General features: G+C 42.7%; 1 protein-coding gene across 3 annotated transcripts in view; it reads right to left on the bottom strand.

The window, feature by feature from the left end:
- clasp2 (cytoplasmic linker associated protein 2) overlaps window positions 1-21,810 on the bottom strand; it is a 48,781-nt gene that overhangs the window by 12,517 nt on the left and 14,454 nt on the right. For 2 of the 3 annotated variants that reach the window (XM_046418310.1, XM_046418311.1), the window contains exons 7-25: window positions 20,324-20,394; window positions 12,044-12,184; window positions 10,089-10,162; window positions 9,861-9,953; window positions 9,622-9,767; window positions 9,377-9,512; window positions 9,209-9,279; window positions 9,035-9,094; window positions 8,803-8,880; window positions 8,457-8,624; window positions 7,374-7,414; window positions 6,834-6,986; window positions 5,738-5,755; window positions 5,071-5,172; window positions 4,780-4,806; window positions 2,288-2,461; window positions 1,967-2,011; window positions 565-672; window positions 206-268 (exon numbers count right to left, since the gene is read on the bottom strand). In XM_046418310.1, coding sequence (XP_046274266.1) covers window positions 206-268; window positions 565-672; window positions 1,967-2,011; window positions 2,288-2,461; window positions 4,780-4,806; window positions 5,071-5,172; window positions 5,738-5,755; window positions 6,834-6,986; window positions 7,374-7,414; window positions 8,457-8,624; window positions 8,803-8,880; window positions 9,035-9,094; window positions 9,209-9,279; window positions 9,377-9,512; window positions 9,622-9,767; window positions 9,861-9,953; window positions 10,089-10,162; window positions 12,044-12,184; window positions 20,324-20,394 — 1,769 coding nt within the window. The remainder of the gene's footprint in view (window positions 1-205; window positions 269-564; window positions 673-1,966; window positions 2,012-2,287; window positions 2,462-4,779; window positions 4,807-5,070; window positions 5,173-5,737; window positions 5,756-6,833; window positions 6,987-7,373; window positions 7,415-8,456; window positions 8,625-8,802; window positions 8,881-9,034; window positions 9,095-9,208; window positions 9,280-9,376; window positions 9,513-9,621; window positions 9,768-9,860; window positions 9,954-10,088; window positions 10,163-12,043; window positions 12,185-20,323; window positions 20,395-21,810) is intronic. The other variant, XM_046418312.1, reaches the window with a different exon arrangement.

Raw genomic sequence — 21,810 nt, 5'->3', positions numbered from 1 at the left:
GCAAAATGTAAAAACACAAACAAAGAAACAAAAAAAAACAAAAAACACACAAACGGAAGCTGATGGACAGGAAAATACAAACAATATATAATATAAGAGGAGATGCGTGGCTCTAAAGAAAAACAAAAAAGAAAAACGGAGCAAACAAAAATTAAGGCAAAGTGGGTGGGTGGAGTACGGAGAAGTAGATGTACTCAGCCTTCACCTGCAGCCCCAAAAGTGTCAGGTGTGTGGAGAGCTCCGGTGGAGCGAGAGTAGCTCCGCGTCGCTGCAACCAAGATCGAAACACACATACAGATTTTAACGCTCACGCACGCACTCAACACGAGACCAACACACACCAGCCTAAGACTGGTCGAACACTGTGTGTGAGTGAAAAGAAAGGCTGAAAAACATGCAAGTGATTTCTTTTTTAAAATCACCCTCAACTTCTTACTAGTTCAGACACTGGGTTAATGTAAAAGCCTATGTTTACTTCGCGTAACTCGTCTAACTTTGTTCAATTCGTCATCTTGATTTCACTGCTCATCCGTCCTGAATATGCCGTCCACTACTGCTACTCACCAAGGGGTGTGAAGGAGCGTACGGGGCTGGTGTCCCGGCTGCTCTCCCTGCTGGCCTCTCTGCTGCAGCCCTGACTCATACTTGGGCGAGGGATACGACTGCCCCGAGCTAACGCAGCCCGGGTTACAACATCACACCGCGGCAGGGGAAAAGGTGAGGGAGAAAACAGGGGAAGGCAGAGCAGCAGAGGGAAGAAAAGTGGTGGTAAGAACACACAGGACGTAAAGAAGACAACAAAATGACAGACATGAGAGTGACAGAGAAAAGAGAGCAGGGAAGGTACATGGATAAAGACATAAATAAGACAGAACAGGCAAAAGTGACAAACATGAAAGAATGTGGGCACAGGTCTGCAGGCCCTGAGGGAGCATCTCAACAGATTCTTTTTCATCACTTTAAGGCAAGAACAATTTCCAGCACTTTTGAACAATCTTCCAGCAATTACTGTCTTTACTGGACAGAAAAAAGAAAAGAAAAGAAAATCCTCACATATTTGAAAATGTTTGTCGCTACTGCCATGAGCATGTCCACAAGTAGTAAAGATCATTAATCAGAAGTTCCCCCAAATTAGTGTTAGTGTGTTTTTTTTTAAATTTATTGATTTATCTGACACACAGTCCAAGATATTTTAGTGTACTAGTTTACAATTAAAATTCCATATTGTACACGTTATTTGTGGGATTTTGCTTTAAAAAAAATGACAAAAAACATTAACCGTCTATCCAAAATTGTTGCAGCAAATGTCTGCTGATTGAGATGAGATGCACCCAAAAGGAGCACAGGTCTGCCGGACTCACATTTAAATGACACAAACAGACTGATAATCACACACACTCAGGCAATGAACCCAGCGCACCACAAACACACAGAGCACAAAATGAAGCGATCTTAGAAGAATTTAGCGATTGAAGGGGTGGGCGATGGCAGGATCTGCATTTTCATCCAGTAGCATCGCAATCAACTTCACTGTTCATTGCTCTGTTCATCAGCTTCAGCATCTACCCAGCCAATCAGAGTTAATCACAGCCTACCAAAGGGGTTACACAAAGGTCTGATGAAGGTTTGCTGCTCCTGCTAGAAGGTTCGTTCACCGGCCATTGACAACAGGTTAGTAAACGCGGGGAGGAGATGTACTCATAATGCGAGGACATCTGCTGATCATGGGCACCCATCACCATAACAACACAGCCATGAGGTCAGAGACAGGTTAGAGGGGGTGGGCTCTATGAGGCTGAAGCAGTGAGCTACAGCTTGAGGGAGGGATTGGACAGGCAGGAAAGACTGTGAGATTTGTAGTGATGGATGGAGATAAAGAATGAGGGATGATTTTAAGATGAGGACAGATAGAAGTAAGAAGGTGGACAGCATGAGGGTCCGGTCGAGGTCGGGGTCGGAGTCTTACCTCCTCTACTTGCTCCGTTGTAGATGGAACTAATGCTGGACGGAGCTATAGGGCAGAAGTAGCAGGGATGGGAAAAGAGGAGGAAGAAGAAAGAGGGGGTAGGAAAGACAAAATGTTGAGTTGAGATCCGAAGATAAATGGGGGACTGAGTGTAACTCTGTGGGCTACTTTTGAATAAACCATCAATATAACCTTTAAGCAGTTATTCTAAAACTGATGTAAAACAGACATATAAGAAAGAGCTTAATTTGTCCAGCTGTAATAAAAGAAATCCAAAAAAGGTTTGCGCACATGTTGAGGCTGCCCTCATGTACTTCTTACCAACAGACAGGCGGGTGGGAGAAGAGTCTCTGGAGCAGCCCTGGCTGCGTGGGATGCGGCTGCGTCTGTGTCCGTCCCCGCTGGCTCCAGCAAGCACCCTGTGGGCCCCCGAGCTCATGGTGCTCAGGACTGTACTTGTCAGCACGCGACCCGGGGAGCCACTCCGACTGCCAGCTTCAGGGAGATGCAGGGAGAGAAAGAAAAGAAGACAAAATACAAAGAGAGAGAGAAAGCAAAGTCAGAGCCTTACTTGGGAAACAAGTAGCATTGAACAGTGAAAGCTCCACAGAAAAGTGGCCAATCCCCATCTAATGTGAGAAGCTTAATTTAAAATAATAAATAAATAAATAATAAAAAACAAATAGTGACTAGTGTTGTATACATGGAACTGACAAAGACAGTTGCTACTGCTATTAACTTTAAGGGAACAGTTTCCAATAATATGCATATTAAAAATAGTTAAAACCTGAACTGACTGATGTCATTGGAAAGAGATGCTTGGGGTGAGGAGAGTGGAAAACCACACCAGGAGAAGTGCATTTACAATGTACAGCAAGGTTTTAGTTTAAATAAAGGGGAATAATATGTATTTTTGTCCAAAATAAATGAATAATACTTGTCCCCATTTCTGCTCCCCATGACATCCTGTCTCCAAAAGCAAGGCCCACGATGTGTCTAACATCACTAACAACAGTTGAGGAGAAGCTGCTCTGCAGTGCTGAAAAGTGTGTGAACAGACTTTGGGGGAACAAGCTCGAGGGCTCAACACATGAAGCTGGACCGAGAATGAGCACGCAGACCAGGCTCTCTCACTGATACACAAAAGTTCAACTAAAGCCCCCCCCACATACACACAAACACACACATACACACCACATCAAAAATCCAAATTCTGTGTACTAGTATTAACATAAACACATCTAAATGGTGGGGAAAAGGGCTAAATAGGGCACCACTTGTATCCTAACAGATACAAAGTAGCTGATAATTTATTAGACTTTATTAGAACTTTTTTCATGTAAATAAGACTTGGGACTAGCTTAACATCTGTTTTCCACTAATTTCTATATTTAGGATTCCTAAATACCTGAGTGAGTATTTCAACTATATCATTGTGACAAACTGTTGATAAGCTTGTGGACTATGTAGAACCCTTACAGGATTATTTATAAGACAACTGAATTCAAATTGGAAAAGGTGTTAAAGTCTGCTAATCTTTGGGCAACATTCAGGCACAGATAAGAGTGCAGAAAAACAAGGCTCCCAAAGCAGCATGTTTAGCATGATCACAGAACAGCCATGTTGATAGTCTGTGACTACAAATCCCAGCATGCCTCAGCCAGAGTGGGAGGAGCCTTAAGTGGCCTTTCTGGGTGCACGTGAAGGAAGGGGAAGTCAGGGCAACAGAGGAAAGGCAGTAAAGGTAAAGAAAGCATGTAAAAAGAAGTAGCATTGTAATCTTACCACCGACAGGGGTAGCAGACTGAGATCCTGAGCCATTAAGCCCATTGGTTGGGAGGAGGGGGAAAAGCAGAGGCGAGGGGGGAAGGAACAGCAGATTAAACCAGATGAATTATGGGTGTTAGCGCAAAAAAAAAAAAAAGCGCCACGGAAGTTAGAGCACAGAGTATGATGGGAATGCATCCTGGTGTTCCATATTAAGAATGAGGGCAAAGCTGAAGCACTTCGCTTAAATCAATCCATGTATTACATAGAAAAAAACTACTGAAGATGTGTTGCTCAAACACAAACACACTGAACCAGCTGCAGATGATAGCCTGGAAAAAGCAGTGCATGTTGGGACATCTGGCACATGTATGAAGCACAGCCTGTTCACGATGAGGAAAAGAAAATGCCTCAGAGGTAAATATGTCCCGAGGTATCCATCCACTACCTCTGTCTCACTCTCTCTCTCTCTCTCACACACACACACACACACACACACACACACATACACATGTAAAAACCTTTCTAAGCCTCTGTTCAGCTGCCATTTCCTTTTCCCTGTTAGCCTGTTGTTCTGAGATCTAGTGTTTTATCTGAATAGCCAAACCTGATTGGTGCACTGGGCTGTGGTCCAATCACTGTTCACTTTTAAAACTGGTCTCCAAGCTGGCACCCAAAGCCAGCATGGTAATGAGCAACGAGTATTTCTGGAGAGCAGTTACACACACATGTGCTTGATGCGTTGCAAAAGTTGCTAGCTCAGTGCCTCGAGTTCCTTCATGTCTCCTGATGTATTTTTATACAACCTAAATGACAACCAGAGCCAGGCTACAGCAGCGGAAATAAGCTGTCCACCACACCATAGTCAGTGATGAGACACAGCATGCAGAGAAAAACACACACATTAAAAACACACACAACCTTGCACACTCACTCATCTTTACACGAAACATCATGATCGGAATGAGAGCGCTAGCAGGTGGGCCACCATCCCCACTGTGGTACACAGACAGACACACACACACGCTGACACACAAACAGAATACCTGGTGTGCAATCGGATTCGTCGGAACCTGAAGGCACAAAAACATTTACATGGAGCTTATTGTCACCGTGAAGGCAACAAGTAATCAAACTCCACAACAAGAGCCTGAGAAGCTACAAACAAACGCTCCAAAAAGCTCTCTCTCACACACACACACACCACACACACACACACATCTCTTCTGTTGCTGTGTATGTGTTTACATACATGGACTTGATACCCAGAATATTTCACTCAGCTGGGTTTAAAGTCATGTTGTGTGTTTCTGTGGGAAGTAAGAAGAGGTACATACGTTGTGACTGGGAGACCATCTTGGTGCGGCTGCGTCCTCGTGAATCCACCTGGCTGGTCACACTGCTGGCAGTGGACAAGGTCTGCTTGGTACGTACACGGCCTGTTGTGTATGTGGATGGACAAATGTGGTAAAAATACAAAAGAGAAAAAAAAATCCCTCAATGCCAAGCTTCCTAACACATCTAGTCACAAACTACTTGCAGGTGAACAGAGCTGAGAACTTAAGAAGCATTACAGCCCATGAAAAGCAACTAATGCTGGAAGCTGCTGGATGGATCCTAAACTAAGCTAACTACACAGATTCAGCCAGGTATGCACACAGAAAAATACACCAGGGATGCTTCAGTGGATCAAAAACCACATCTAGTATGTCCAACTTAAAATGTGAAACTGAGTCAACTACTTATTTATGTGCAAGGGTTGACTGATTTGATGAAAATCCAATCCATCCAATCCACTTACAACTGCAGTTTTCGGTTTATGTTGAGCTACTCTTCTGCAAAATACCTTAGAAAACAATCTTGCACGATTAATGTTGGATATGTGATAGAAAATTTCAAGATTTAGAAATTTGTTATTTTAGATTTGGCATGTTTTGAACTTGAACTCAACTAGAACATCCCAAAAACATGCCCACACACACATCCACCTGACCACAGTCTTACCATTGTCTGACCTGGTCCCTACAGACAGACAAAGAAGGAGCAGGTTGTAATCAACACATTTTACCTGATATGTGCATAATAACACTACACAAAACATCCTAGTTATCCTACTAAAACCTCAAAAGTTGAATGAAACAGTTGAATGCAAGTGTTGATGGTTAGACCATTTCAATATTAAAAACAAAGCTGTAGAAAAGCAGAACATGATCTTAGATGTGTAATTAATTTGATTCATGATGTGCTGAGTAGGACAGTGATATAAATGAGGTTTGAACATAAGACTGACAGCAGGGGGCGCTGTGGGCACACTGTAACTAAAGGAGTTGACATGGACTGGTGGACTGGAATGGAGTGAGGGAAAAGAAGAGAAAGAAAACAAGTAGGTTGCAGCTGGTGAAGCAGAGTGAGATGATCTTACCATCCGTTTTATCAGAGGCATCATCTTTAGTTGCAAAGAGAGAGTGGGAGAAAGAAGAGGGAGGAAACGAAGGGAAAGGATTGAGACAAATGATTATGGAAAGGTAAAGAAAGAAGGGGAAAAGGAACTCAATAAAGGGAAAACCAATATTGAATGGAAAGTGTCAGTTACAATGAAACACAAAATAATGAAGAGGAAAAAAGAATATAAGACAGAAACAAGAGGAGAGACAAGAGAAGAGAGGAGCACAGTGTGTATTAGTTACAGAACATCTGTTTAACTAGATGTAGCGGTCAACATCGAAACGGAGAGAGACAAGTCAACACGGAGGACGATATTCATCTACACAGCATGCAGACAGAGAACATCCATACGAGAACACATACAGGCAGTGAGCAGGCAGCAGGAGGAGAGAGTAGAGCAGCGGAGAGGAGAAAGGCCAGTCCACGCACTGAAGTGTGAGAGTGCACGTCCATCTTTAAACACTGTTTTGTAGATGTGGTGAGCTTTTGTAAAGTTTTATTGTGTTCTTCAACCTGTCAGTAACTGTAGAAGCGCTACTTCTGGACTGACTCGTCAGATGGAGTCTCAATCTCTGCCTGACATCCTGTTGATCGCATGCTGACTGATGTCTGCACCGTCTGATTAGCCATCTAACTCGACTGACAGGGCCCTTACCCAGTGAGGAGTAGGAGCCAGGGGGCAGGCGCCCCGTCGCCCTTGTCTGTCCGACGTGCCGGTGCTTAGCGACTGCTGCTGCATTTACATCCACATCGCTACGGGAACGCTGCAGGGAGGTCGACGACACGCCTCCCTTTGAACCCGCAGGGACTGACAGGACAGGAGGAGGAGGAGGATTGTGTTGGAGAAGGGATGGGAGGTGATGAGGGGATATATACATGACAAACACATGCCGGCACCACACTGCACACAACACAATACTGACACCATACAGAAATACACATACAGCCAAACACAAGTACGCATATGTGTGCGTACACGTGTGCGGTAACATAAAAACATAAGAGGAAGTGGCTGCACGGGGCTGGACACAGGCAAGATGTGAATGAGAATGATGGGAAATGGTTCTGTAGGAACTAATGTTATGTCGTAGTGTATGTGTGTGCATTTTCACAAGAGTGAGTGAGCATGAGATTTTGTTTGTTTGATAATGCGTGTGAATGTGTACGTGTGTATGGGGGTGTGTGCTTGACTCACCTCGCCCTGGAGCTGCTGACCATTTAGAAGTGAGAGGCCGACTGACAGAAGAGGGGAAAAAAGTAGGTCAGTCCACAACAAAAATTCGACTTTCTCTTTTCCTCCATGACAAAATATAAAACAGCTCAATAATAATAATAATAATAATGATAATAATTTTTCACTTCAGTAGTGAATTGGTATTATTCTGCTTTCTACAAACATTTTCCAGGAATCACCCAGTAAACACTTCATCCATCCACTTGAAATATAAACAAATACACAATAAAGAGTAAAAGAGAGCAGAAGAGCGCAAAATGAAAGTGGATATTCAGAAAATGTTTGCTAATTCAACCAACAATTATGATTTTTGACCTAAAATTTTCTGTACATCAGTATGACTATTTATGGCGACGCAAACAGACCCATGGAAACCCCTGCTGCCCTCAAGCCATCATAATTACATTTGGATTAGAGTTCCACACAAAATTCTTATAATTATAATCGTTAATTTCATTTGTTTTTTCTCTAACCTATGACCGGTCATAGAAAAATAAGAAATGCACATTTAAAATATCTAAGAAATATGTTTACATTTTTATGGTAGCGAGCGCTTTAATGCTGCTTATTCTCTGAGCCTTTGCCACACACTTCAAGCCACAGACTCCCACACTAAATAATAACATAAAACAGTATGGCAGGAAGCACGTCATTCTGCTTTGCTCCGATTTCATCTTGCCAGTGAAATACAATGCAGAGGAGGAAAAACAATGACAAATCAAAATGCTGTGGTAACACTGAGTATAAAAACCCCTGAACAACCTTCTAGGAATGTCTTTGTTCTTCTGCAAAGCTTGAACATAAATGGATGAAGTTACTGGGAATTTTGTCTTAAAAGTGGGCAGTCTAGTTAGAAAAGCTGGCAACATGAGAAACTTGAGGAGAAAGAAAGTAAGTAAACTGAGATCTGATCCATCCACACTCCAACAGGGGTATGTAGGTCCACAAAGGGGATCTCACAAAACCATTTTTCAAGATATTTTCTGCCAGAATGGACCCTAGACCCTAAGGAACTAAGGAGAAGCAGTGCTGAATGTTGATTACTTGAGGCTCTCCTGAGACGAGGATGAGGAGCGGTCACTCTGGGGAAGGGAGGCCACACTACCAGAGCTCTTCAGGCAGGACTGAAGGGTCCTCTGGTATGACGACTCCAGAGAGTTGTAGAGAGCGTCAGCCTCTGCTGGGAAGTGGTTCCTCAGACCCCAGTAGGCCCTGAGGCAGACAGCAAAAAGAAGAAAACAGAGATGGAGGTGTACAGAGAAAGAGGAGAGGAGAGAGGAATGCAGGGATTCACATGAGAAGAGAAGGACAATGAGATAGACTAACCTACTTTCTGCTTTCATTTAACTTAATTTTGAGAAATGTGAACGTGTATCTGAGTGTCTCTTACTTGCGGGCCTCCACTCTGGCCTCTGAGTCTGCATCTCGAATTCCCTTCTTGATGCTCTCAACTAGAACCGCTGTGTGCCTGAAAGGGAGATACCAAGATACAAAAAGTGCATTTAGTGTGAATAAAAACAGTTTTCAAGCATCTTTTGTTTCCCAGAAAACCAAACAGTCTTGTTTATTGCAGCAATGTTGAGCACAGCTTTGCTCTAAACCACATTGGAATGAGCCCTCACCTCTCTAGAGAGTGGGTTTGCCACTCCTGTAGTAGAAGGTCCAAGAAATCATAACAGCGCCTAGAAATAACACATTTTTATCACTCATTATCACACAAAACAGCACGAAGCATTTCATGATCTTTGTACCTATAAAGTATTTAGTGTCAACACCAGTGCTTTCGTTAATCTCACCTTCTAACAGCGACAGACTTGGATGTGCAGTTACTGGTTATCAGGGGAATGAGCCTGGGGACATGAGTGTGCTGCAGAAAGGAAGCAGCAGAGAGGGAAAGATGCAATAATCAGTCTACAAAGAATCTCAGTGAGAATACTGAAGGAATGTATGTCTGCAAAACTCACCCGTATGATGATGCGGATAGCTGACACACCAGAGGTGGCCATGACTTTGGCACAGTTGGGGATGAGGTTGAAGAGGACTGGAACGATTGCTTCCGCTCCATGGTCAAATTTATTCCCCAGCACGGTGGAGAGGTGGCTACAAGAAAACACAGGTGAATACACACAAACAAACAAACATGTTCTAAACACAGAACGCATTCCAAACACAAACGTAGCGCTGCAGTCTATCGATAATCAGCACTCACGCCACAGTGATGCAGGCCTCTCGGACAACTTGTGAGCGCAGGTCTTTAGCTGACAGTTTGAACGCTCCATCCAGGAGCCGTAGGTGCTGGTAAAAACAGTCGTAGTTGGATGCGCCTGCCACTAATAGTGAGCGGATCTTCTTCAGCTGTTTAGAAGAAAAGATATAACTAATAAATTTGTTGATAATTTGTTGATATAACTAATAAAAAAGAAATGCATCAAAGGTTAATCTACTGACGGCATTGGCTCTCTGGTCCCAGTCGTGCTTGTCATCAGAGCAGATCTCACGAATCTTATTCAGGTTGTCCTCGAGATCCCTCGATGAGTAGATCTGCAGACGGGAGAAGGGAGAGAGAAGACAGAAAAAGTCTCAGACAGTCTGGCCTTGAAAGCCTGAAAAGCTTAGTTACTGACTGGACTGAATGTGTGTGATTTTTTGGCATTTATACTCCTGTGCATAGTGTACCTGAACAGTGGGGACATCTGTGAAGGCCTTGATGAAGTCCTCTTCATCAATCGCACCAGCACTTTCCTTAGATACTTAGAGGGGAAAAAAAAAAGAAAAAAAAAAAGAACAGAGTCAAATAATGTATGAGTGCATTTACACAATAGAATTTCTGCGCTGGTTGGTTTTGTGATTCTGGTTTAACTCACGGCATTCACACACACACACACACACACACACACACACACACACACACTTAAGTCGCTGGCAGCAGCCTGTGTTTCTAATGGACTTCCTGGCAATAATGGGCATGTCAATCATATTTCTCTAGGGGCTGGAAGCTCTGTGGACCACACCTCCTACAATTCCTTATTAGAGAAGAGGGAAAGATGAGACAAAGAAAAAAGAAAGGGGGAGCTGAGAACTAAGCAATCCAACAGGGTGAGGATATTAATAAAAATGGCACAGCTTAGAGAGAAGACATTCAGTGGTTGAAGGAAAGATGTAAACATGGTGGAGGAGACTTGAGCAAAAAACTGTGAGAAAAACAGTTACTTTATTAAAACTGCACATGACCCTTTGAAAGCTGGGGAATGCTGATGCAGCTGGCTGGGTATTTATAGGCACTATCCCTCATTATTCTCAGGGAGTAACATGGCAGCAGCCTGGTCATGAAACCAACCTAACAGCACCTGAGCACCGTTTTAACAGCTGGAAAATGGAAAGGTTCACAGTATTTTTTTTAAATCAGGGTGAGCAGTTCTGGCTGGAAAAATAATTGTAATTATTCATTCAGGTTGAATAAAATATATTAAACCTACAATTGTTGACAAAGCATAAAGTAGAGTTACAACTGTTAACTACCTGTGTGAAAAATATTTGGCCTGTTGTGACTGAAGACATAAAGCAACCATCTTAGGAACTTAAGTCATGCCCTGGGACTTGATTCTTCAGGATACGGCTTTGTTTAAGCTCTAGACATTTTTCTGCCGGTTACTTGCAAAAATTAAATATCCATCTTCTGTCTGAGCCTTATTGCCAGAGTGTGTGGGCATGGGGTCATCTAAATGCAAATGAAGACGATAAGGTCTCCCATCACTGCCATCATGGAAACCAGGAAGATAGAGTAGAGAAAACTCATTCCGAACACAAAAAATGTAAAACAAAATGACAGAAAATGTTTACAGTTGCTACCCCTTAGAAAAAAGTGGGTCAAAACTCTGTGGTCAAAGTTTCAGAGCTGTAGTCCTGTGTGTGAAAAATACCCAGCGTGCCATTGACCTCAGCCTCCAACAGCCTCTCCATGATCAATAAGGCAGTAATAGTGCAAGTGAAAAGACATCACAGTCTTGTATTTCCAACCAACAGAGCAACGCAGCAGGACTGTGACAGACTGCTCGCTTGGTAAGACACTTACACCTACGCATGTATGTGTGCACGTATACGTGACAGTGCTGACAGAGAAACATGAGCAGGCAGCAGGAACATCACTGCACGGGTGTGGGAAAGCAGCTTTCTTCCAACAGCAAGAGAGACCGCGAAAATCAATACACGCAAAGATAAAGCAAACATAACACTTTAGCCATCTACAGCAGGAGGAAGACTCGACAGAGAGGAAGGGGCTCTCTCAGCAGGAAGGATGATCGAGTTCACCACGGATATGACGCCCGTAATAATAATAATATGAGTTTTCTGAGGAGACGTAGAGAAAGTCAGTGTGGACAGCTATGATTCCTGCTGTAGTGGTCTGGTTTTGTATATCGACTTAAGTAATTCCATTCTGGAAGTTGGCTGACAGACGATGTGACCCTCACTGGAAAACTGGATTACTTCCATGTAGATAATTGCAATGCCACTGATAATTTTGATTTGTCATCAAACCACTAGCTATGAATGATGGCTAACAGAACAGAAATGTGTATTTTACAAAATTGGTGGAAACAGACAAATTGTGTGTGTAAATACACATGAAGTACCTAGCTTGCCACCAGTAGCGCTGGGCCTGCGCGCAGCGGAAGACTCTGCAGGTTTCTTGGGGACTTTTGGGACCTTGAAGGCAGCCTGGGCCGAGGAAGAGCGATTCCCATCCACGCTGTCATCATCCTCAAAACTACGATCTGGAAAGAGAGGACAGAAAGCAAAGGGTTACAACCCACAACCCACAATATAGGCAAGCATAGTTCAAACTTGTTGCAGTTTTAACTCATGCTGGTATTGAGTTGAGTCAAATACATAACCATGACCATATATAGTCTAAAAAAGCAGTTTAACAATTATTTTACTTATTCACAATTTGCATGAGAACCATTCTAATCCATCAGCAAATACAATGACAACTGAAGAGTCTCAACAAAAAGATCAACAGCTACCCTGATGAAATAGGAAGTTATTTGTTATTCAAAGCCTCAGGCCCATCTGAAGCCTTTCACAGCACTTTGTATTTTATTTATGCCTTTTATGTTGAGCGTAAAAAGCTTTAGGGAAGTTGAGGACAATGAAAGCTACAAAGAAAAGTAAAGATGAGAAGCTGGGAACAGAAGGAGGTTGTAGTCCACAGAGCTTGGTCAGGAATCACTAAATCAATACCAATTACAAACACACTACTGGTTAGAAGACAAAGGCAAACCCACACACACACAAAACATTATCAAGATGACAGACAGAACTCTCTGGAACCCAGAAACTCAATCTGTATGCTAGCAGAATTTAAGCCAGATTGAAGGCTAGCAGTGAAACTTGAGACACACATGCAACTATGGTGCAGCCTTCTGAATGAGCATCTACCAGAGAAAACAACTGTGGACGACGTTATGTGAGGACACACGAGCGCGCATGCACACAAACACACACAAAGGACCGAGGAGATCAAACTGTTGGCATAGGAATGCAGTTGCGCTCTGGTCGCTCTGACAACCAGCTGAGGAGAAATGCGCCAAAGCCACCACCCTACACCTTGACTCATACATCAACTTACCTACACACACACACACACACACACAGAGTCAACATCCAAAATCAACTGACAGGCATGTATGCATGTACATATCAGTCAAAGGTTCACAGAGACCGCAGAGCCTACTGTGTTAACTAAGTGTAAAGAAGCAGACATGTACATCCTTTATCATGAAACGTTCCACACACACCAACACACCCAGGTCCATCCCTGCACTCACAGTCACAGATCCGCTGGCAGATAAGACGCCTCATACTTCAGGGAGGGTGTGGTATTGGGGTCCCCCCCTCTTCTCGGCACCGTACCCCAAGACGCATGCACACACCTCACGCACACTTCATGTTGGGGCTAAGGCTACACGCACACACACACCTCACATCGCCATCCGAAAAGCCCTCCACCCATACAAGTGCCGGCATTTTCTTTCACTCTCCCTCTCATCAATCCCTCCCTCCCTCTCTCTCTTCCAGCATCTCTCCTCCTTCCATCAGCAGCCTCACAACCAATCAGATGAGAGGTGACATCATAGTGTTGCAGCCAGTGCGGAGGCAGGACTATGAATGTGTGTGTGTATGATGGGAGAGAAAGAGAGACACACACTGAGACACTCTCCAGGAATATTAACAGGGCTTCTCTGTGTCTCTGCCAGACCAGCTAACCTAAACTCATTACCACTGAAAACACACACCCTCCAGCCTCTTACACCTCTCTCTATTCCCTCTCTAACTCTATTGCACTCTCACACACATAACTGTCAACAATCTCTTGACACACTGTTTATGTTGCTACACTTGCCTGAGAAAAGACACATTTATTTATTGACTCTCTCCCTCTTCACGTACACAAAAGAACAAAGGATGATGGAGCAATGATCAAAGGAGGGGTGTGTGGAGGCTGAATTGGGGGGGGGGGGGGGGCACACCCCTCCATCTGAGGCCTTGACCCACCCACAAACATACAGTGCAGTCAGCAGACAGTGACATGTTTTGGTTATTTTTCACTCTATAGTTAGGGCACTGGATTTTAGACAAAACAACAAATAGGCTGTCATCTTTCAACTTTAATTTGAAGGAGCTTTTATCCCCATCAGATGTGCAGTACAGAAAGTGTAGCTCTCACACAGATACATAAAGTGGCTCATGTTTTACATTTCCAAAACATATAGATAAAATACTGTCATCACATCTAAAACTAGCCTCATTTACAACCAGAGACTAATTGAACTCAATCTACAGACTAATAAAGTCAAACTATTCTACACTGTGTACAGGCACACACAGGCTATCAGATCATATGACTGATACTTCTGTTCTCTTCCAGTGGACAAGAATAGCAATAACTTGTCAAAAACAGGGGACAAAGTTCAAAGGCCAGGACCTCCATTGCATAATAAACATAGTTACGAAACAGGTTCTTACATGAATGGTGAGGAAAACACAGAAATACTGTAATGATTACAGTTAAATTTGAACACAAAGACACTGACAGAGCTGAATGAATTCACATTATCAGACACCAATTTAGTGAATTTAATTGCTTTTTAACACAACCCAAGGGTCCATTAGCAATACTCAGCCAGGCATCGAGGGTTTTCGCCCTAGCATTGATTAGCATCACTGTTAGCACAATTTGCATCTCCTGCTTTTGTCTAGTCAGACCCCATGGGAGAAAATGTCTCTGGGTGAAGGGCAGAGCAAAGACACCAGATAGAAAGAGAGGAGGAGGGGGTGGGTGGTGGTGGTGGAGTCCCTTGTAGAAAGCAGACTGCACACATGCTGTTTCCATGGCAACTTGTGCAGACCAGCTTGTCAAATGAACAGAGCACCCAACAGGGGAAAAAAAGATGCTCAGTAAGCCAACTTGCACACATCCAATTTAGTTTATTCAACAGTTGGATTAACTTTTTATATATTGACTTTATGTTAGTTTATTAAATCAGGATGGATTCTGGTTTTGGTAGGGGGAGAGGCTCCTCCCGCACCATGCACAGATTAACACATTTCCAAATAATATGGCACACCATGCATATGACAAGTCTATAAGTACACACATGCAGAAACGGACACAGGCGCACGCACAAACACACCCACATACTGAGAGGTATCTGTTCCACCATGTACCAGGCGGTGTTGCCATGGAAACACCAGGCCGAGATCCCCTCCTCTCTTCATTTGAGTCAAAAACGGAGTGAGATGAGGAGAAAAGACTGGCTCACACAAAGAAATCTGATAGTTGTCCAGAAACAATCAACCAGTGGTAAGAAGCTAAAAGATGTTAATACACACCAGCACAAACATACACCCCAGTGTGTCAATGTCTAATCAGTCCAGGAATAATCCCAAAACTGTTACCAGTTAGAAAACAAACAATCTATATAGAGGAAGAGCTAGAAGACGTAAGATAAAACACAGCTGATCGAAGAGGAAGACAAACTGAAGCGTAAAGATCTGATCAGTTGCATGAAAGTCATTTAACGATTAAAATAACAGATCTGTGAACAACATACATATATTCAGATGCGACCACATGGTGGCAGCACTGACTCTGGTTCTAACCAAAGTATTTCAATGGTTCAATCATGCCAAAAAACTCAAAACACAAAGTGACACAACATGTCAATGGATTATAGAAAATGAGATGAATTGTGAAACCATGTCTATTTGAGACCCAGGAATTACACAGAACTGAATAGTCAAATCAAATCTTCCTCAACTCAACATTCAGTCATGAAATTAAATGTGTATTTAAGAGTTAATGTTTTTAATCTTGTGTGGAAATATCTTATTCTATTTCTATTTATCCCGAATGCTGAAATCAAAATTAAGACAAGCTTGACAGTCCTGATATGTCACATAGTATAGTGGTCCATATCATGGTGTGCAAAGCTAACTCAGGAACAGAAAGTGAAGAAACGTCCAGTCAGTTAAGCTGTCTTTAAAACATTGGGACATACAGCTGAAAATCTCAACATGTGACTAAGAGCAAAACCAGATATCTTCTGAGGAATTAGACTTACTACACAGAAAGCCTGTGTTTGTGCTGATCTGCTGTAAGTTGCACAGGGAACAGGCCATGTCACAGACATATTCCAACTCAGGAACATGTGACAGTGTATGGCATCCCATGCAAAAGATGACACGCAGAGTATTTTGACACTGCACAGCCCTCAGATGAGAATAACTACTGGTGGAAAAACAAGAACATGAGCGCTGCTGCAGGAACTGGGGACAAAAGCTGTTAAAAAGCTCATAACTGCGCCAGCTACAAAGAAAACTAGAGGAGGTGTATGTGTGTCAATGAAAAACTATAGAAACCTGCCGTTCCCAACTAAAATTTACAGGCATGTAGAACAAAAAGGGACATTGGCTATGCCTTTTACTTAAATTTTTTTACTTTTTACTTATGATTATTATTCACAAAGCTGTCCCTGCAGCAAGGGATCTAAATGTTGTATACATATAAAGGCATTACTCTCATAGGAGAACTGTGTCTTTTATACTTCCAAAAATAACACTGCAAGTTTCTGTATCAATACTGATCATCACATTCATTTGTAGGGAAAGAGAGAGAGGGGGAGAAGAGACAGACAGACACTGAGAGACAGACATTTGAGGTTCAGGCCTGGATTCTCCAATAGGACACAGACTGCTCCATTTCCAGCAGAGCTTAGAGAAAATGAGCTCTTTAAATGAAAACACACACACACACACACACACACACACACACACACACAAAATAAATACATGCAGGTATAACTTAGGTCCCAATTCCAAGGCAGGGAGAAGAATAAACCATAATATTCAGAGGAAAGCTTTGCCATGGCAACCAGTCTAGCCTGGAAACGGGGTCATGGTTTCCTTTGCAGAAATGGAGATGCACTGAAGCAGAATGAGCATGTCTGCAAGAGAGTGAGTGAGTGTGATTGTGTGTCAGTCCCTGTCAACAGGGTGCATGTGTATGTATGTGTGTATGTGTGTGTGTGTGTTTGGATTCACACAGACATTTTCAGAATGGACCACCTAACATTAAGTATGTGGCAAGCAAGGTGCCAATGGCTTTGACAAGCTTCACTTTGTTATACACAAACAGCAGTAACAAGATTGGTTCCTCTGCAGCTCCACATTAGATAATGTTTACATAATTAATATTCAATTAAGTGTAAATTCGAAAAAGGTTACTAAACAGTGTTTAGTTTTGGTTTCAGTTTTAAATGTTAAGTCTTGCCAGAGACTTTAAGTTATCATTTTGAAGCAGTGATTCTTTCATCATTGTATGTCAGAAAAGTAGATATTTACGTATCCAGTGGAGATTTGGTATTTCTATTCTGAAACTGGATTATATGTCAGCCTGAAAGAAAGAATGAATGATGATCTTTTTCTGTTATTTTCTGTTTGCGTTTTAGTTTAAGATGCCTTCTTATATTTTTGAAGTGTTTTGGACATAAAATTTTGAATAACAGTCCTGTAAATTATGACTATCACTAGACAGCAAGCACAAAAGTTATATATTGGGTCTGTGTACACTGTATTGCTATACTAGATGCCATAATGGCGTGAAATTCTTAGAGGAGCCATTTTCAAAACAGCCAGAAAGATGAGGCCTGAAATTCTCTCAGCCGTTATGATTATGTGTCATCTAAATGTAACTTCACATTAAACAAATGTCCTCTTCTGCTGCCTGCAGGCAGGAAACCCTCTCTTGAAGGTTGGAGACAAGACAAGCTGGGTGAGCTAAAATGGACCTCATCTTAACAATGATTAATTGTTAATAATTAACAATCATCAATCACTGAACATTATTTCGAAATTCACGCACCAGGAAGGCTGCCAACACAGAACAACACTTGACGCAATATTACGTCAACAGAGAGAGTTTAAGTGGGAGAGGGAAAAAAGCAGAAAATGAGAGGCTAGGGTGTTTTCTAAAGCAGACTAAATGGAGAAATTCCACATAAATCCCAGCAGAGTATTAACTGTGAGCAGTTGGGTGGCTTGGGGAGTTAAGGTGCATACTGTACCCTGTAACTGTGACTGATACTGTAGATTCAACTGAGGCCTGACACTGCAAGTCACAGAAACAGGAACCATCACCCCCAGATGTCTCTCAGCAAAAAAAACAAAACAAAACAAAACAAAACAAAACAAAACAAAAAAAAAAGATTTTTTCAAATAGCAAACTATGAAATTACTAGGATACACATGTGCTCCTGTACATGTACTATATATCTACACATACACACACACACAAATGTGTGGTACAGTGTGATGGAGACATTTTAGGACACCCCAGTTTTCACACACGCACACATGCAGATGTAGCTTTTATTTGAGCCAAATCACTTGGGGTGAAAGTGCTTGGCGTTTAAGCTGATTTCAGTCTAAAACCATATGCTGACAAGCCTTTGTCTGAGTGCCAGCATCCACAGCCAGATGAGATTAAGCACACACACACACACTTACCATTGCCGTCATCTCCAACCGTCATGATTACAGTGGTAAAGTGTTATGTATCAAAACTTCCTGTTGTTAGATCTTTACAAAGTTGTACCTCTCCAGTATTTTGTTTGGTGTTATAAATCAAATATCGTATAGTTCCAACACAGACTTCCAGTTGTCTTCGTTTTCCCTCCTCTCTTTCTGTTCGCTCCTTTGTTTTCTCCTCTATTTCCTTTCTCTCTCATTTGTTCAGTCTCTCTCTGACTCTGTCATGATGAATCAGGGAGAGCCAGTGATAGGCACCGCGCTGCGACTCTCCTACTGCGAGAGATCTCCGTCAGATTCCTCCCCTCAGTCGTTTGCCCTCTCTGCTTACCTCCCTCCCTCCCCTTTTCTCTCAGCAACAGCTGCCTTAAACCCTTTAGAGTAAACGCAAAAAGCTGGCCTAAAAGGGATGTGGGACAAGGGCAAGTAAGAACAAATGAAGTGAAGGTTAGACTTTTTAGTGTCCTGGATAATGAGAATGGTCACAGACGAAGTTTGTTGTGTGCCTAATACCTTAAAATTAATGATGGGACAATCTACTGTGATAAAAACAACAATAATAACGACAACATCACCACCCGTTTTGTCGAGCATTTTTGCCAGTTTCTTTTCAAACCACTCACTGGACTGTTACAATGTTCACTCCTGTTATATTTCTCCTAGCAAAGAGCCAATAGTGCAAAAAAAAAAAAAAATGCCTGGCAAAACACATGATGGAAGACAAAATGGCACAATAAAGAAGAAATCACATTATAATTTGATCATAACAACTACACAATCATGAACTCAAAAACACAATTTTGCGCCTACACCCTTGAGAAGTGGGAGTTAAAAGTAACACCCCCTCAATCCCTCAGCTGCCACCAGGGACAGCAACATGGCAACTACACCCCTGAGCTCTTCATGTCTCTCCCTACATCTCTCTCTACAAGTAAACAGACTGCAAGAACCGACTAGGCACCAAACACTGTTGTCGCTGTTGGACAGAGAGATACTGTGACAGGGCAACCTAAAGACACTAAGAGCCAATGACAGGCTCTGCTCGCCAACATCAACAGACCTAACTCACATCACAAAGATGAAAAACTCAGCTTTAAGACATAGGGTTAAGAATATAATTTGACTAAAGGCTGGGATACATTTATATAGGCACATACTCATGCTTTTTGATTTTTTTCCCTCAACTATTTCCACACCATTGGCTGCTCTTGAATATACCTTATTCACCAGTATTCAGGCTTAAGAGTGATTCTGTGCTTCTTATTACCCAATTATCAATAATAATACAACTAATGTGATTAGAAAAAAAAAACATTACCCAGCTTTTATACAAAGATCTCAAGTCAAGTCATTTTATTGTAACTGAATAATTTAAGTGATCATAAAATCAATGCAGTGCTGCCACAGAGAGCACTGCAAGTGAGAAAAAGTCCAAGTCAAGTCTTAGATGGGCATTACTAAAGTGAGACATTGTTGTAAGGGGTGTCATCAATACCACTGCAATTTTCCATGGTTTAAGAACACTGGCAGAGCGTGAGGCTCCCAGAGCAAAACACTCAGCAGAAGCAGCCTTTAGCTCAGGTCTGGCTCAGCCGGAAAACCAAGAGCAACTCGCACACACAGATTAAACCATTAATCCTGTTAGGTCCTCTTGCAAGGAGCTCATGGCAACGCAGTGACACAATCACAAGAGCACATGCACATATGGACTTGCACAAGCACACAAACAAACACACACAAACACAGGCACAGACACAGAATACATGACAACAGTAAAATTATTTTGATGACCACAATAATAAATAAATAACTGAGGCACTGACCGTGACTTGGGCTGAGAGCCATGTTGCCTGAATTCAAGGCTTCATCAAAACGAGCGAATAACGTCTGTAGCCTGAAAAGAGAGAGAGAGAGAGAAAAGAACAAAAGTTAGTGCAAAACAGATGTGCACAACAAAGACAATGAATTAACTTAAACTGCAGAATTGCACACATTCAAATGAAACTTAAGACTTAAGTCTCATTTTAATTGACAGGATCATGACAAAGAAAATGCACACACATAGATGGATACGCACACACGACACAATTTTGAACAAGAGACCGGCAAGAGGCTTTGAATCCCAGGTGAAACTATCATCAGCAGCAACATGTGGTCAGCCAGCCTGCCTGCCTGCGGGTGGGTGTGTCTATTATGCCGTTCACATTCATGAAGCTGCAGCAGTAACACAACAAGGGTCATCCTGACATCCTCCTCCTCACCAAACACACTAAAACACACACAATCTCAAGCCAGATCTGCTCAGGCATGTGATGAACAGGTAAGACTGTGGGCTTGTTAATAACGCAGGGATCTACCCCAAGCGCAGACAGGATAATTGTCTGAAATGTCTACTGCATAATGAGCAGTGTTGATACACATCAGTTACACATGACTGGCATGAAGATAAAACAACACAGACGCAATGACCCTTGTCTAGTAACATGCTCTACCGCCTACTTCCCAAAATGCTTAGCCATGGATGTGAGCAAACAAGAATAAGAGTCAAACACACCGTCCTCAGTCTGACTCTCTCTCTGTCTTTTGGTATCCACAACTGTCGGACAGCTTAGCAGCTCCTGACGACTAGCGTTGCAATGAACACCTCAGCCGTGCAGCGTTTTCACATGGATCCCTCGTCTTCATTAGCATTTTAATTTGCCTATACTGTTCATAAGCAATCCAAGCTTACGTCTTTGATACTCATTTGCCTCAGTATCTCCCAACGGACTGATTAAAAGGTTGCTGAGCTCCTGCGCAACATTGCATTAGCTCCCATGCTAGTGACATACTCCGGTCCTTGGCTTCCCTCAGCTCTTTGTATCCAACATGGTGCAGTGGCTCCGATAGAGAGGGAGGGGGTGAAGATGGGAGAAAGGAGGGTGTGTGTGTGTGTGTGTGTGTGTGTGTGTGTGTGTGAGAAAGAAGGATCCAAACAGCGAGAGTCCAAAGCATGCTACGGGCATATGACAAAGCACCACCTACTGTCGCACATACGTACTGTCCTGCTAGGCAAGTACACACCCCCAGTGAGAAATCTCCACAGCGGTACAAAGAGTTAAATCTCAGGCAGGGTCTGTGTGTGTCTGTGTGTGTGTGTGACAGAGACAAGTGGGCCAGTTTGTGTCACAGGCAGCAAAGAGATTCAGTTACCCTTTACGTAACCTCCCTCCCATATCCAGACACACACACACACACTCACCAGAGGGGGAGGGGCTGTACAGCTAGCAGCAGACAGAAAACAAGGCTGCTCTTCTCCCCCTTCAAGTCT

The sequence above is a fragment of the Scatophagus argus genome, chromosome 17 (genome assembly GCF_020382885.2).
Source record: "Scatophagus argus isolate fScaArg1 chromosome 17, fScaArg1.pri, whole genome shotgun sequence".
NCBI lineage: Eukaryota > Metazoa > Chordata > Actinopteri > Scatophagidae > Scatophagus > Scatophagus argus.
This window is presented reverse-complemented; position numbering and strand designations above follow the sequence as displayed.